We start from the raw sequence: 16195 nt of genomic DNA, 5'->3' as shown, positions 1-16195 counted from the left end.
GGTGGTGTTTGGGTTTATTGGGTGACAGACGAGGAAAGGAGGGCATTTCAGGGCGGAAGAGCACAACCACAAAGGGTCTGACAGGAGAGGGTGACAGCTGGCTGCTGGCTCCTTCTCCCAGCCTTAAAGTGACTCTGAGAGACCACTGGTCCTGCTTGAAAGAGCCCCTTTCTGGAGGGCGTGTTTGGCTCCACTCCACACGCACATCCTATGAGCTGTCCAGATGTTTGTTGAATGAATAAAAAAGAAAGGAGTGAATGGGACTCTGTGGCTTGGGGCAGCACATGATCTCGCTCCTTGGGCCCCAGTGTCCCTTTATGTACGGCAGATCGTGCCTATAAGCTTGAATTCTGGGTTTGGGATGAGCACGGCCTTCTGAGAAGATTCCTAGTGGGCTTTAGGCTCAGCCTCTCTGGGTGCAACTGGGGATAGGGCCGCTCCTCTGTCCAGCCTTCTCTCTGGACCCGCAGCCCCGCCCACGCAGCCCCGCCCCACCTCCCTTTGTTTCTCCGGACCACGCCCCCTCCCCACATCTCCCTCTCCATTGGTCGGGGGGCGGACCTTGAGCGCCGGGAGCCGCGAGGGGCGGGTCGGAGGGGAGTGGGTGGGGCGAGTGCGCTTGCGCGTTGCCCGAGTCCGGCTGTAGCCTCGCGCCGGCTGCTTCTCAGCTGAACCAGAGCCCGATCCTTAGACGGCGACGGGCTGAAGCGACGGTGGAGGCGACCCCGCCCCGGGGCTCCTTTGTTGCGGCGGCAGCGGCTCTGCAGGGTGCTGGGTTCCGCTCCTCTCGGCCCGGGCGCTGGCGGCCGGAGCGAGCGCTGCTGAGGCGGCGGCCTGAGGTGAGGCGCGGGCAGCAAGACGGACGAGGCGGGGGTCGCGGTCCGGACGGGGATTCCCGGGCGGGCGGGCGGGGGTTCCTGTCAGGGCAGGGTCACGGAGCGGGCGAGGTGCCCGGCCGGGCAGGCGTCCCGGGGCCGGAAGGGGGCCCGAGCCGGGCAAGGGTCCGGGCCCGAGGGTGGGGGACCTAGGTCCCCCGCGGGGGCAGGCGTCACTGAGCCGGGCGGAGGTCCCGGCGCCCGGCGGGGGCCCGGGCGGGAGGCTTCCCGGGCGGGGCGGGGGTTCCGGGCCTGGTGTGGCGCGTCCGAGGGGGGCGCCGCGGGGTCGCCGCTCGTGGTGGCGGCCGCCGCCCTGCGGGACAGCGGGGCTGGCCCGGGGACGGGGACTGGCCGGGCTGTGGCGAGCCCAGGCGCCCCGGATTGTTTAGGCCGCGGGGCGGCACCGCGGGGGCTCCGCGCCTGCTGCGTGCGACCCGGCTCGGACCCGCGCGCGGGGTCCCGGCCCCCTGACGTCCGCTCACCCGGGATGTGGCGGCCTCCCTGCGGCCGTGGAGCCCGGAAGCCCTGGGAACAGGGGGTTTGTCCCCGCGCTCCCCGCCCCCACCTCCTGCGGGGTGTGCCTGGTCGGTGTGTCTCGTGGAGGGTGACTGCGTGGACCCTCGATCGTGGGGGCTCTGGCCACCCTGCGAGGGGGAGGCTCTTTCTTGTTCCCCTCACAGGCCACTGAGTGTGTCACAGAGCGTGGCTTTGCGTGGACCCGTGCGCGTGGTGCCTTAGCTATCCTGTGAGTCGGGGGGCTTTGCCCTGTCCCCTCCCCTCGTGACTTGTGGGAGTGTGAACCCGGGCCTGCCCCCCACCCCAGCAACGTGTGTATGTGCGTGCGCACGCTGAGGGTCTTCATGTGGTGAGGGGTCCTTGTGAGAGCCCTGGTGCCCCTCGGGGTGTATAGGTCGGGCGCAGCGGGCGGCGTTGGGGGCGCAGCTGGGCTGGGTTGGACCGCCGACCCTCTGTTTAGTTACGGTCCGGTTTGCCCGAGGAGCAGGAGCCGGAGGGGCGCCGCAGGGCCGCACTCCCCGGGGCTGCCCCCCACCCCCACCCGCCGGGGCCCTCTCTGCAGGGTCCCCTTCCCCGGGGAGTGCCGGCCCTCACCGCGCACGCCCGGGGTGGCTCTCCAGGCCGCCGCGTTTCCTGCCCAGCGGCGCGAGGCTGGGCCAGCAGGAGCCGGCTCTGATTGGAGCGAGCCGAGCCCCTCTGCCCCGCGCTTCTTGATTCTTCCGTTAGGATTGGGAGGAAAAAAAAATCTGGTAAACCAGATTTAACTTTGCAGCCCTCAGCGCCCGGAGAGTGGAGGAAACGCTCCCAAGAATTTGGCGGGCTGGAAATGCGTTCGAAGGAGGAGCATCCACACCCACGGAAGGAGGCCGAGGCAGTTACAGCTGGAGGTCAGGTTTCTGAAAGGGACCTCGAGGGGAGGTTGCCGAAGGCAAGGGAAACTCGGATTTCAGCTTGCTGCCAAGGCCTGGCGGTGCCCTGCGGGCCCTGGGTCCCTCAGCCACTGAAATAGAGAGGAATGTTCACTGACCTTTCCAGCAAACTTGCAAAAACACCTATCGTGGGACCAGGGACGGTTCTCTTCCCTGACGGATGCAGAGTCAAGGCCAGGCCTTTCCTTTCAGGAGCATTCTGGTCTAATGCGGAAGTCTGGACCAAGGAGCAGGCAGGCCCTTCATGACCCCCGCGGGGCATTCTTCCCATCCCCCCACCCCCAGCTCCAGCCACTGCAGCGCCCTCACTGGTTCTTAAGGTCTCAGCTGGGGTGGCACCTTCCCTCTGAAGCCTTCCCTGAGGTCCTATGTCCTGCCCTCTGAGAGCCATGGCCTCTAAGGACAGATGCTTAGCTACAGGCACAGCTCAGTCGGTGCTCTGACGCAGGTGGGCACAGTTTGTGCCCAGAGGCCAGAGGAGGCAGCACTAGGTGGGAGACCCTTGTCCTGTACTGCGCGCTCAAACATTCGTTTGGCCAAAAAGTCCTTATGGCTTTTTCTGTAAACTAAAAGACACCTTTTTCATTTTCACCAATAACTCGATTGATTTGGATATTTTGAGTATATCGCCTTTCTCTCGTGGTGTGACATTTATTGTTCTCTATTAATGTCTCGATTTGATCACTGTCACCTTCAATGGTCTGCCCGACTGTGGAGCATTGCCCAGTGAGAAATCTCCAGCACAAAACTTTGCAAACCACTTCTGACATGTTCCATCAGTCACAGCACCTTCTCTGCACACTACACAAAAATTTTTTTTGCATTTCAGTTGCATTTTCACCTTTCTTGAAATAATAACACATAATATACCAAAAATGTTGCATATTTACTTTCACCTTCAGTATTAAAATTGCTACACCACAGTGCACCAATTTTGATGATGGTTTTTAAATGCATGCTGACAGCTGTCACAGTGCAGTCTAACGAATTGTTTCAAATGAAGTTAAAGGCAACTGAATGTTCTAGAGCCGTCATGCAGAACACACTTTTTAGCCAACCCCAGAGTTTTTGTGGTTTAGAATCTGTAGTTCCTCAACTCTCCAGAGGGTTTTTAGGTTAATATTTGTTATTACTTCCCAGTGTCTGTTGCACAGTGGAGAGTACTTGATTGGAATGTATTGGATCTAATTCTGGCCCTGGAATGAAGTTGCTCTGTCCCTGCAAAGCCACCGCTCCTGGCTTTCAGGTTCCTCACTGCCTAGGGTCTGAAACTCGGTAAGAATCTCTCAGCCCTAACCGTTTCAGTCTTTCCACCCAACGTGGTGGAGGCGAGTTCTCTTGGTGACTGACACCGGTCCGAATAATGGGGATCTTTGAACGTGTACATTCTGAAGTGAACGTTGTTTTTCCTCTTCCTGAAGCGTGTGTACCTTGTCTCAGTGACGGCCAGGGTCTGGCGTCAGTGGCGGGAGCTTGCACAACTTCTTTCTGTTGTCTTACATAGTCTTCAAAATTGAGACTCTCTGGCAACATCTGCACTATAGGTAATTGGTCGGGTGGGTGTAGTAATGAGATCGTCGGGTGCAGAGCTTCGGCCTTTTGTGTGTCGTGTGAAGTCAGCCCACTGTAGCTTCTGTATGTCCCAGGCTCTAACAGAGATTTTAATGTGGGGAGTCTGAAATACGTGGGACTTTGGGGGTGCCCTGAGGAGGTATATGTGGTTTTGTGTAATGGTTTAAAACATAGTTTAAAATGATTAATTGCAAAAAATGCATCCTATGTTAAATGACTTATAAGAAAGCTCCAATTCTAAGCAATATAGTAATTAACCCTTTAAGATGCTCATGTCTCCTCCAGTGGACCCATTTGGTAGGTGGCTTTCTCAGATGGCATGAATGTGCCTGCTGCTCCTGTCGGGTGATGACAGGCATAAGAGACAGGCGGCTGTCAGGCGGCGGTGCCACCGACTCACAGTTTTCACTTAACTCCACCAGGCGTTTGTCTTCTCTGGATTTGAAAAAAAAAAAGCGCTTTGTTTCATGCTCCACGTGGCTTGTTTAGTCAGGGATCTTATTCTAGGAGGGGTCCTCAGAAACAGCTGGATTTTCTTTGCGGTTTTCTTAGATTGCTTACTCTGATGTTCTCACGGAAGCTTAACTAGTGAATGCTCGTCCCGTGTTCAGAGTGTATTTGGTCCGTGGCCTGGCATTTACGTGGACGAAGTGACGAGGGGTCTTTCCTGGATGAGAGTGCGGATGAGGAAGGTGGAGTTCGAAGGCCACATTCAAAGCTGTCCTCTTGTTCTTCACTGAAGGAAGAGAGCACTGCACTGTTCCCGGGGGCCCGGGCGGGGAGCCGGATTCAGCCGCTGTAAAGAACCACCCCCACTTTCCCTTGAAAATGAGAAGTTTAGAGATAAAATTTTCTTAGACTGTAAGTCAAAGAAGGTGTCTTTCTGTTAACCACCCATCAGCTGTCCATATCACCTACCAAATGGTTTTTTACTTCCTCTTTTCCATTTCAAAGTCCTTACTATGTGTGTGAATGTTAGGCCACCTTGAAAGCTTTCTGGGTGTTGAGAAGATGTAACCGTACTTCGCATGGTAGAGCCAACTTGCTTCAGTGCTTCCGGTCGGGAGACTTGGACTGGAGAGACACTGGGCCCTAGTGAGGCTTTGCCTAAGTCCAGGCACTTCTCTGAGCTTTGGTTCCTGGTCTGTGAGTGGGATTGTTACTGATGCCTGTTAGTAACATCCAGCTCAAGAGTTTGCTCTGAGGGTGAGATGAAATCACGAATGTAGTGAGATTTGGTAAGTTGCAAAATATTATGTTGTCAAGGAGCTTTAAAAAATGCTTCATTAAGAATTTAGTGAATTTGGTGGGTTTTCTTTAAGATTCCAAATGTTTAATATGCAGATCTTGCATTGGAGGTGTGTTAGGCAACTTCATTTAGGCTCATTTTTCTCTTTTTAATTGTTTGATAGTTTAGTATTTTGGGGAAACATAGAATTCAACTTTCAGTTACTGTTCATGTTTTGTAAACAAGGCTAGTGAATGTACAGTTCAGCCTCCAGCAGTCTCTTCAGTTATTTCTTTAATGAAGCATATTTTCTTGACACTTCAGTTCCAAACTGACCTTTCTGGAGGTTGGGAAAGGCAGTAGGTGGCCCAAGGTCAAGGTCAGTAAATCGGTCCTGGTCTCATTTGAAATTCCCAGAAGGCAGCCAGCATCCCTGCACCCTGATGTCTCCTCGGGGCTCTGCTCCTCTCCACACCAGGTGCCGTTTCTGGGGAGCGTCTCCCCCCCCCCGCCAGGCTGCCCCGCCTTTCTTCCTCTGCTGATGGCCTTCTCTTCCTGCCACTGACCTTACGAGCCTCTGCTCCCCAGGCTGGCAGTGGGAGGGAGGAGAGGCCCAGAGCACAGGCGCCAGCCCTCCAGGACTGTGCATTTTGTAGATGGGCCTCTATGCAGATCACCTGTGATGCGTTCGTACACAAGCACCGTGCTCCTCCGTGCGGACGGACATACAGAGGAGGGACTCGGGGTGAGGGGCTGGGCTCACCGTCTGGCGGGAAAAGCAGACCCAGATGGGACTTTAGGGCAGTGTCGTGAGCACTGCCACAGGTCTGCAGGGGCACTTGGGGGCTGGTGCAGCCTTCTCCTCCATGCTTTTGAGGGTCTGCCAGGCAGGTTGGCCATCGGGAGGCGTGTAAGCAAAGGAGGGGCAGTGAGTTTCCCGAAACCTAACATATGTAGGTGTTCTGAGCAATTTGGAATTCCCCAGGCTGCCTTTATCAGACCCAGTCTCACTCTGCTGTTTTGGGTGAGATGTGGCCACCCTGCTTTCTGATGCAGGAAGCCAGCTGCTTCTCGTCGACTGTCAGCCCTGGGACAGGTGTTCCAAGGGGTGTTTTCATGTGTATGTCACTGTATGAGTTTCCGGTTGCTTCTGTGACAAATTGCCACAAATGTAGTGACCTAAAACAACACAGGACTGTGATCTCACAGTTCTGTAGGTTAGAAGTCTGACTTGGGTCTCCCAGGGTAAAGGACAAGGTGTGGGCAGGGCCGGCCGCCTGGGCTGCGCACGGGTCCTGGCAGGCAGTCGTAGAGGCCTGTTCTCGTGCTGGCTGTCAGCTGGGGGCCCTCAGCTCTGAGAGCCCCTCTGTGGTCCTTGCCCATGAGCCCCGGACCCCAGGCCCATTGAGGTCCCTCGGCCTCTGCTCCCATGCTCTGCCTTCCCCATCTGCCGTATTTCTTCTACTTGGAGAAAATTCTCTGTGCGTAAGGGCTCCTGTGCTCAGGCTGGACCCGCCTCTGTAACCCTATGCGAGGCCTGGCGAAGGCCTTTTGCTCTGTGTTGTGACAGAGCCACAGGTTCCAGGCCTTCAGCATGGACACCTTTGGGGGCCACCATCCTGCCTTCCACAATTGCCAGGTCCACTTATAACCACACCCAGTGGTGTTGTCACTGTTACCCTCAGGTGGCAAATGAATACACCAAGCCACCGACGTTTTCAGCAAATTGGACGAACCCTCGAGATCCCTATTAAATGACAAAACTGTTCACCTGACCTGCTCCTGTGCTGATTTACAGCTCAAGGGGTTTATAGCAATGAGGTGGGGCAGTCAGAAGCAGAGCTGGATTTTGTGGTTTTGAGCCTTTAAGTCATCCACCCTGATCAGAGAAGTTTGGCCAAGAAGTTGTGAGAAGAGTTTTTAGAAAAAACACCCCTGTGGGGAGGTAGGGGCATCGCCTTTGCAAGGGCTGCATGAAGGGCTCTTTCTTCCCGGGGTGGAGAGGGCGTGACTTCATGTCCGTTTCTAGAGTGGAAACAGCTGAGTCAACCCAACAGGGACTCTCGTTCCTGAGTTCCTGAGTGTGGGGGACTGCTTCAAGGCCGAAGCAAAGCCCAATAAACAGTCTTTTCATCTGCAGCGAGGGGTGAGGTATGACCTGGTCGGATACAGCTGGTGACAGTCACCCAGTGTTTAAGACCAAGTGTGACCTCATTGGACCATGTAGATGTTTTAAGTCGGTTTTCATTAGGGCTTATTTTTTTCTTTATAGTAAATGAGAAGCTGAGATTTGAAATAAACGTCCTGTAAGAAACTAGAATCTATGATCCTAAGTCCACTTTTAGCCTGGCCTTCAGGAATTCACCGACTCCCCAAAACCCTGTAATCCCGTGCAGAACCCCTGCAGCCTGTGGGTGTGTTCACCGGGGAAACGGCTTCCCGCACGTTTGCAGAGTTCAGATTCCAGAAAGGTTAAGAACACACCACTTACTGGGACATCCCTGTCAGTCAAGTGTCAAGATTTTGTTTAACAATTAAATATCCATTCTGAGCAAAGTTATACAGGCACATAGTTTTAAGAGTCGGAAGTTCTACAAAGCTTAGAACAAAAAAACAGCACCCACCCTGCCCTCCTCCGCCCTGACCCTTGCTCCCAGAGCGGCCCTTTTGGGGTCAGCTGTGCCTGTGGACTTTGTGCTGGAGAGGCACCCTGCTGGGGGGTGGGGAGGGCACTCTGCCCTCATCCCTGCCTCCACGCCCCCCCCAGTCCTCTCAGTGTGCTTGTGGTGAAGGGTTCGATTTAACATTCAGCAGCACTTGTTATGATATGGAACTATTATTCACAGCTGATGTATTTAGTCTATTTTGATTACACTTCCTATTTTTTATACTTTTTCCTCTCTCCTGTGTTGTTTTTTCTTTGTATCTGTCGTTTATTCACACAACCCCCCGCCCCTCACACACACAAAAAAATGGTTAAGTTGCCTGTGCGCACATTCGTACACATCAGGGAGCCATCCATTTTGCCCTTTCCTCAGGATAATTCCTTCTGAACCTCTCATTCCACCTGCTTTTCTGCAAACTGGGTGCTTTCCAGCTCACACCTGGGTGCCTGCTCACACCTGTCCCCTTCGACCTGCGCCGTCCTCACCCCGAGAGTGCCCTCGCTCTCCCTGGCTGAGATGCCTCCTTGTCAGTTGTCACCAGTAGCATTCTAAGGAATAATTTTATCACGATCACATACAATGTGGAATATTTTACTCTTGCATTTAGTTGCTAGTTTGACTGAGTATAGATTCTGGGTTAGGAATCATTTTCCTGCAGAATTTTGAAGATAAAATTGGTCAAAAAGTGGAAGTTCCCATGCTAACAGTTAAGTACACATTCCAACAATTTTTTTGCAGCACAAGTACAATGTGTGTGTACATATATATTTAATAATATCTCACATTTATTCACTATTCAAAACATTTCTGTGGAATCCCCCTCTGTGCCAACTTAGGCAGTTATTGGAGCGATGCTCTTACCGTGACATTTCCCGGTGAGGGAACTGCAGCATAGTTGGGGCCTTGTCCAACAGCACACTGGCAGTGGGAGCTGGGCGGGGTGGGGCCCCGGGTGGTCCGGCCCCAGAGCACCCACCCATGATTCCGGGTGGCCTGTGGGAAACTCCTGGCAGCCTCTCCTGCCAGGAGCGCAGTGCCACCGTCTGTCAAGGAGGCACAGGGGAGCTTTCTGTACCTCCCGCACCCGACCCCAGCTCTTGGAGTCAGTCCAGACCCCGACCAGGGCCTCTGGTGGACTAAAGGGAGTGGCCCTTTGGGCTGATCTGGCTGCTTGGAAGGTAGTTGCAGAATTGAGTGATTTTGCCAGAAAAAAAGGCCAAGATGGCTGGATTTGTTCCTGGAGGGAAGAGGCTGTGGGACAGCCTGATGCATTTTGACACTGGGGTGGCAGAGGAGGACCAGCGGACCTTGACTGTGGCCTGGAGCTCTGAGCAGCACGGCCCCGCCCACACCTCCCCTCTCTGAGCGGGTGGTGTGAGGGCACGCTCCCCCAGGGGGGTGAGTCACTGAGTCGCTGCTGGCCCCACCCCAAATCTCAGGGCCAGCCCAGACGCGCCATGACGAACTTTCTTTTTCTTTTTAAACAGAAGTTCCATTTGACTCTTAGGCATGTCTTATCTTTCCTGCTCATAACAATGTTACAGTATTAAAGTTTCATTTTCCATTGGGAAGAGGATTTAAAGAGTGAGATAATACACTCTAACAATGTTACAGATTAAAGTTCTGTTTTTGGTGCTGAAGGCAATTCAAGAGCAGGTAGTGCGGCACATCTGAGCCCTGGAGAACAGAACAGGGGCTGCACGGAAAAGTCCCTTCCCAAGGACTGATCGGGAGGGTCTCAGAAATCCCCTGGGTTGGGCTTTATAGACAAGGTGGGATGTGGCCCATCACCAAGTTGGAAAACGGAAACAAATCTCAGCAAGTCAGCCTGGGTACATGTCTGTGAACAAAAGGTGACCAGGTTGGGACCCTCAGCCTTTCACCGACTTCCCTGCGTCTCCCTGGGGGCCAGGTGGGTCTGAGGGAGGTGTTCGCAGCTGCGGAGTATCCGGGTATTTGCCAGCTGCTGTTCACGAAGCAGCCCATTTAGTATGATCTTAGAGGGGAAGCATTATTTCTGTGAAAGATGGAGGCAGAAGCTTAGAGATGTTTAACAAAAGTGGTTCCAGGTCACATAATTCTGAGGGGAGAAATGAAATACTTAAACTAAGAATTTGACTTCAAAGCCCTTGATCTTCCCTTCACACTTGGTCACTTTCCTAAAATGTGGGGGGCGACTAAGAACTCAGGGCAGAGGGTTTGTGGGAAGAGGGCCTGGGGAGCGGTGGGATGGTCCCTCCAGATTTGGAATCTGCAGAGTTGCACCTCTGGGCTGCAGACTGGTCTCTGAGCTACTGGCCTTGGAGCGAGGACCGGCAGGCTGCGGGATGCGCTGGGTTTCAGCCTCTGCTTTGTGGGGCTAGACGGATGGAACACACGAGAAAGGCGGGAGCCATTTACTCAGAGTTTGAGGTTCAGTGGAGAACAAAGGCAAGCAGAAGGGTGGGAGAGCTTCCTAGCGGAGAAGGTAAGGCCCCGGGGCCCGTGATGAGGTTTCTAGAAGGGGACATCCCAGGTGGCAGGTTAGTATTAACCTGGATGTGGGGCAAAGTCAGGGCAACTGTCAGTGACTGACCCAGCATTGGCTGACTGTCACAGGCGTCATTGTTCAACCCCCAGATTATCACCAGAGACATCAGGCTGACTTCCTGCAGACTGGCTCAGAGCAGGCTGGTGTCCTGGGCTGGTGGCCGCAGGCTGTGGGTCACAGTTGTATTTGTACGTGAGGTCTGGCCATTGTCTGTCTGTATACTCAGTCTCATCTTTCTTCGATGGTGAAAATATTAAATGACAGATATGTCGTGCATTGTTTAGGTGTGACATGTCCCCTGGAGGAAGTTTTTGACACTGATGGGAGTCAGAGGGCCTGGAAACTGTCGGCCCGTCGCCCTGAAGATGCACACTAGGACGGCTTCCACAGGGTGGCCTCGTCCGTTTCACCTGTCACGAGCATCAGCTTCTACCCACTGCCAGCTCTGCCGTCCAGGGCACCTTCTGTGCCTTCGCCGTTTGCTCCCCTCGCTGGGCCCCTGTCGGCGAGGTGCTTCTCTGCCTCCCTTGTTGGCACTAAGGTGTCGCTGGTGGACGAGAGCGTTGGGAGGGTCTGAGGAGCCCGCCAGGCCAGCCCACGGTGGCGCAGATAACCTGGGACGCACGGCCCAGCCCCAGCCCCGTCCGTGGCAAAGCCTGGCATGACATCCAGGGCTCTTCCCGCCGCCGCTGCATGGTCGCAGGAAAGGCAATGGTGTGGTCTAGGATGAACTCTTTGTAACTGCTTTTGTGTTTCTCTGCTTCTGCCTCTGTTACCCTGGAAATGCACAGTCGGCCTGTGCTGTGCGTGTAAGAACGCCGATCTGTCTGCATGCGGGCACGTCTCCTTCCCGCCCGTTCAGTTGCTGTTTCAGCGTGGCTGAAAGGTTACAGTTACGGACCGAGTTGTGTCCCCCGACCCCCTCCAGGGCCAATGCCATTGTTCATGTCCTTGTAACTGCATCTTGTCAATGAGTAGCCCCCCCAACTTCCCCTTTTCCTCGCCAGTCGTTTTCTCTACCTCTGTGCTGCCCTGCTCTCTGCTCTCCCTGTCTGTTCTCACGCAGTGGTTTTCATCGTTAGGATGTAGCGCGGGCTCCTTGGCTTGGCCTTCCAGGCCCCTGTGATCAGTGTGCCAGTTTGGGTTTCTTTGTCCTACTGTTGCCAACCTCACTCGCCGGCTATTTCCTTAGGCCCCTCCCGGCCCAGCCTCACAGGGGAGGTAGCGTCTGTGCTTTCCCAGTGCCTGTGCTCTGTCTCCGAGCAGAATGCCGTCGCCGCCCTCTGTCTCTACATCGTAGCTGTCCTTAGAGGCTTGAGTGCGCCGTCTTCGGGACCCGCCTCTGACACCCAAATTAAAGCTGCTCTTCCGTCCTTAGGGCTCAGGCGGTACCCTCGGTTTTCCTTCCCATCTAGTGAATGCAGTGACCCTGTGAGCTGCAACCATGAGCCGCCTTCTGTCTGTTATGACTAGGTCAGCATAGTTACTTCAGTGCTGTGTTTCGAATGTACATGAGCAATGGGGCACCGTTCCCAAGGCCCTAGAGAAGGAGGCCCCTCTCCCATGGCTGGTCTCTACCCTGCAACCCCCAGACCTGCTTCTGTTGAGTCTTTTTGCAAGGTATTCTGGGCATAGTCAAGCATATAGGGAGAATTGTGTCTCCTTTGCAAACGCACGGGTAGGGAAATGTGAACAGCATTCTGGGCTGTCTGGCTTCCTGGGGCTGGTGTTCTGGCCGCCGCCAGTCTCCTGAAGTGAGGAAGAGCGTTGCACCACAGCGAGCTGCGTGGCCGTGTGGCTGGGCAGGCGCCTGCAGGTGGGGTGGCTGGAGCGCAGGGCACGTATGCCCCGCATCTGGACTGGCAGTGCAAGGCTCCCTGTCATGGGGGCGGGGCGTTGGTGCCCTCACTGCAAACGTGGAATGGGGCCTATTCTCTTTCCTTCTTTTTTGTATCCTCACCTGAGGACAGGCCATGCTCAAGATTTTAGAGAGAGAGGGAAGGAGGGAGAGAGGTGGGGAGAGAAACATCTATGCAAGAGAGAAACATCCATCAGTTGCCTCTCCTATGCACCTGACTGACGGGACTGAACTCCCAACCTAGACATGTGCTCTGACCAGGAATCGAGCCCGTGACCTGTTTACGAGATGATGCTCGAACCAACTGAGCCACCCTGGCCAGGGTGATGGCTTGTTTTCTACACCCTTGCCAATGCTGTGTGTTCTTAAATGTCTTGTTCTTTGCCACTCTTACAGACAGGCTTAAAAAAAAATGCTCCTGGTTTAAGGAACAGGAAACGGAGGCTAAGAGAGGTTGGGTAGGTAATTCTCCTGGCCTTACAGTAGATGGGTAAGCTCCCAACCTAGATCTAGTCTTCTAATTCCAAAATTTGTTTTCTTTGGAGGCAGGTTGGCATAAAATATATATTGCTTTTGACAAGTTAATGATCATGTGCTACTTAGTCACTGTCCTGGATTTATAAACCTTGTTTTGTGTGTGTGGAAAGGAATTTTGAGATTTAGAGGACTTTTTTACCGAGAGTCTAGGACATTCCTGAACAGGCAGTGCGGACTTTTCTGCTGCTTAATCTGAAAACCCATCTAAGCCGTCTTTTACACTCGAAACCTTTTGACACAGGTATTTATTCCGAGGGGAAGTGCAGGCACTTTGTGGGGAATGGCAGGGATTTTTGTTAGTAACCTTTTTAGTTTGAGAAACTCTTCTGTGTTCAGTTAATGATACTTTCTGTATGATTTAGAAGGTAGATGGCTTGTGGAAGCAAGCACAGTTTGGAGATTAAGTTTGCTTCCTTGCTAGTTAAACTATCTTTCCTTATTTCCTTCATCCATTATAGTGACACAGAAAAATGCAGATAAAGCCACTGGGTTTAGCTGTCATTTGGAGAAGGGTGACCCCCCGATATGGGGTGGCCAAATTTAGTCCAAAAAGACTGTGCATAGAAATTTGGATGTTGTCCAGCTTCCCAGGTATATGAGTTGAATGGTACAGTCCACGTGTGAGTTATGTGTGTATGAGCGTTCACTGACTTACGATGTAGGACCCCAGTAACACTGGTGAAGGAAACCACCCTGACAGGTCCCTGAGAGCCCCCTCGTTCCAAGGACAGGTGGTGTTACATTCACACTGAGTGTGTGTGCACACTCCCCTGGCATCTCTGTGCTTAATGATCATGTCGGGGGGTTGGGCTTCTATTTTGAATTTGCTCTTTGGCCTTAGCCTTTCCACTGACCTAGAGGGAAGTTTGGTTTTGTCTAGGACACTGGGCCCGTGACAGACTGCATGAACCCCCTTCCTCCGTCACCAGACTGTCTTTCTGATGGACGATCTTCGTGTCTCGCCGGGCCTCGCTGCCTTCCTAACAGCGTGTGTCCAGGAGCCTGGGCCTGGCCGTTCCCCGAGAGGTCAGGCTCGTCCTCCAGCAGTGCACGCTCTTGTGCCAGCCAACCCTCTGGCCATTTTCACGGCTGTGCACCAGCGTCCTGCTGGGCGTCGGGCGGCCTGGCTCCAGCCTGCTTCCAGCAATAACCAGCGCAGCTGCCCGAGGCAGGGGTGTTTCTTCCCTGGTCCCAGCAGAACAGCGGATGGTCTGTCTTCTTAGCGGCCTTGCAGCCTGGTTACTCACTGCCCTCTTTTCTGGGCTGCGCCAGGTGCGGCGGAACTGATGAACAATTGAAGGCGCATCTGTGACCACTGGGGGGTCACACTCCAGAGTCAGACGCAGGAGGGAGGCTGACTGCCCTGGGCAGGGGTTGGACCAGGGCAGCTGGTGGTCCCAGTCCCCAGAGTCGCTGCGCTCAGTGTACAGCATAGGGAGAGAGGCACCAGGTGATTAAGGAAGTCTCAGTCTCTGAGCCTTGGGTTCCCACTGGAGAGAAGGGAGGGACGGCATTCTGCGTTGGCACAAAGGTTTGTTGGTTCACCTGTGTGCGCCCAGCTTACACTTGATGTTGGGTCATTCAGTGTCACCTCCTGTCCCTGCCTTCCTGATGCACCTGCTCATTCCTGCAGAGAAGCCACAGTGAAGCCCTTTGGAGCTGCACACGGAGAGCAGGTGCTCCTAGAGGACCGTGGCGGTGGTGCTGACAACGAACACACGTGGTGAGTGCTGCTGTTCTCGCTGCCCTGGGGGCCGCGAGGGCCTTTGGGTGTATTTGCTTCCGGGTATTCCCAGTGCACCTACGAATACATCTGGCAGTTTGGGGTATTTTTAAAAACAAAGTAGTGAGTACTTGGTGTATGCTGTTCCCGAACCCCCGCCCCCGGCTGTCTGCATGGGGCACTGGGTCACCTGCTGCAGCCAGAGTGCAGGGAGGCGACAGTGGACGCACATCCTTGTTTACTAAGCACCTGCCACATACCAGGTCCTAGGTGCCAAGCTCGGTACATGAGTTGGATCTTAGGGTTTTCACACCAAACTCATATGTAAATACTGTTATTTTGACATGTTACAAATGATAAAACTGTGGTAGCGAGAAGCTAAGCTACTTCCTCAAGCTCATGGCATTATTTCCAAGAGAGATAACACATTTTAAAAAACTCATTAAATTCGAGTGATTTACATTCATTCATTCATGAAATATTTCTTGGGTGCCACACTCTGGGTGCCGGGCACTGTCTTGGAGCTTTTCCTGAGAGCTCATGTGGGAGGGTGGGAAGAGGGGTCGGTCCTCAGGCACTAACCCTGCCTGTGCCCCGAGGGTGGGCCTGGGGGCAGTGGGGCCCAAGGGGGGTCTGCACAGTCATTGGGCACCCGTTTTCGCCACAGCCTGGCCCGAGTCCCACCATCGCACACACACCGCTGGCTCCCTGAGGCTGCCCGAGCGGGGGTTCGCACTGCCCACGCCAGGGCCTGGCAGGCCAGGTTGACGGCCCTGTGGTTGGCCTGCTGTCACCCTCAGTCCTGGGGGCCGGTCACTCTGGGGCTGGAGCAACGGGACCACCAGCAGCAAGGGGGCATTTTGTAGTAGGTGGGTTTGCTGGCAGTTGTGACCGGTCAGACTTCCCTGCCGTTGCCCACTTGGACGAAAAATTCCCACGCGTCTTGGGTTTCTCTGAGGGACTTCGGGGTTAGAGCAGGGCCTGGAAGTTCATTGGCTGAGACACGCTGTGTGCAAGTGCAGTCAGAAAGCTCCCTGACAGTGGAGAGAAACAGCGGGAGGGCCGCGAGCCTCGGTGCAGGAGGGAGTCCTCCCCTGGGTGGTAAGTGTCGGCCTGCACGACACGTTGCGTTTCTGCCACATGCTTTCTGTGCCCTTTTGGCAAGTTTTATTTGGGTGTCTCCTGGACAGAAAGCATGACATCAGCTTCTGCCGCCAAGTATTTATAGCAGCGGTACCTCCTATGTGGGTCATTTTTCGAGCTGTGGTTTCTTTAGGAAAATTGTAGTTCTCCTGCCCGGAGCACACCGCCCACTTCAAGGTGCAGTTGTTTCTGAGCAGGGACAGAGACGGTGTGCCACCGAGGCTGCGGCCGGCAGGACGCACCCTTCCCGTTTGCTGTCCGATTGCCCGGGTGAAGGAGGCCTGTAGGCAGCCGGCTGGGCCTGTGCGCTCTGAAACTCAGCCCTCCCCCGCCTCCTCCTCTTCCTTGTCCTTCTCCTTCTCCTCCTCTTCCTCTTTCTCCTTCTCCACTTCCTCTTCCTCCTCCCACCCACCTTTCTAAAACATTTCTCAATAAAAATTGAGCAAGTATTTTGGTTTTCTTCCTGCGATAGTAATCTCTGCTGATTGCATTTCCCAGGGTGAGCCTGGGAATATGAAGAAGAAACTTAACTTCCCTGCAGTGAGGGTCATCACTGCTCCTAAGTGAGGGCTCAGCAGCGAGAGTGGCTTTGCACACGCGCTGTCCTTTCCTCATAGT

The 16195-nt window shown here is 54.3% G+C and overlaps 1 protein-coding gene across 5 annotated transcripts in view; it reads left to right on the top strand.

Annotated features, from left to right (window-relative positions):
• The first annotated feature begins 622 nt into the window (after positions 1 to 622).
• Positions 623 to 16195, top strand: part of AFAP1 (actin filament associated protein 1) — a 94257-nt gene continuing 78684 nt past the window's right edge. Inside the window, exons 1-2 of one of the 5 annotated variants that reach the window (XM_037126771.2) lie at positions 623 to 839; positions 14345 to 14434. Coding sequence is in view for 1 of the 5 variants with exons in the window: in XM_037126770.2 (XP_036982665.2) it covers positions 2218 to 2278 (61 nt within the window). In the remaining 4 variants the exon portion in view is untranslated. Of the gene's footprint in view, positions 840 to 2163; positions 2279 to 3575; positions 3596 to 14344; positions 14435 to 16195 lie in introns of those variants that run through there. The other 4 variants (XM_037126770.2, XM_037126772.2, XM_037126774.2 and 1 more) reach the window with 4 other exon arrangements.

This window comes from Artibeus jamaicensis, unplaced genomic scaffold, assembly GCF_021234435.1.
Source record: "Artibeus jamaicensis isolate MK-2021 breed Jamaican fruit bat unplaced genomic scaffold, CSHL_Jam_final contig_76, whole genome shotgun sequence".
Classification (NCBI taxonomy): Eukaryota; Metazoa; Chordata; class Mammalia; order Chiroptera; family Phyllostomidae; genus Artibeus; species Artibeus jamaicensis.
This window is presented reverse-complemented; position numbering and strand designations above follow the sequence as displayed.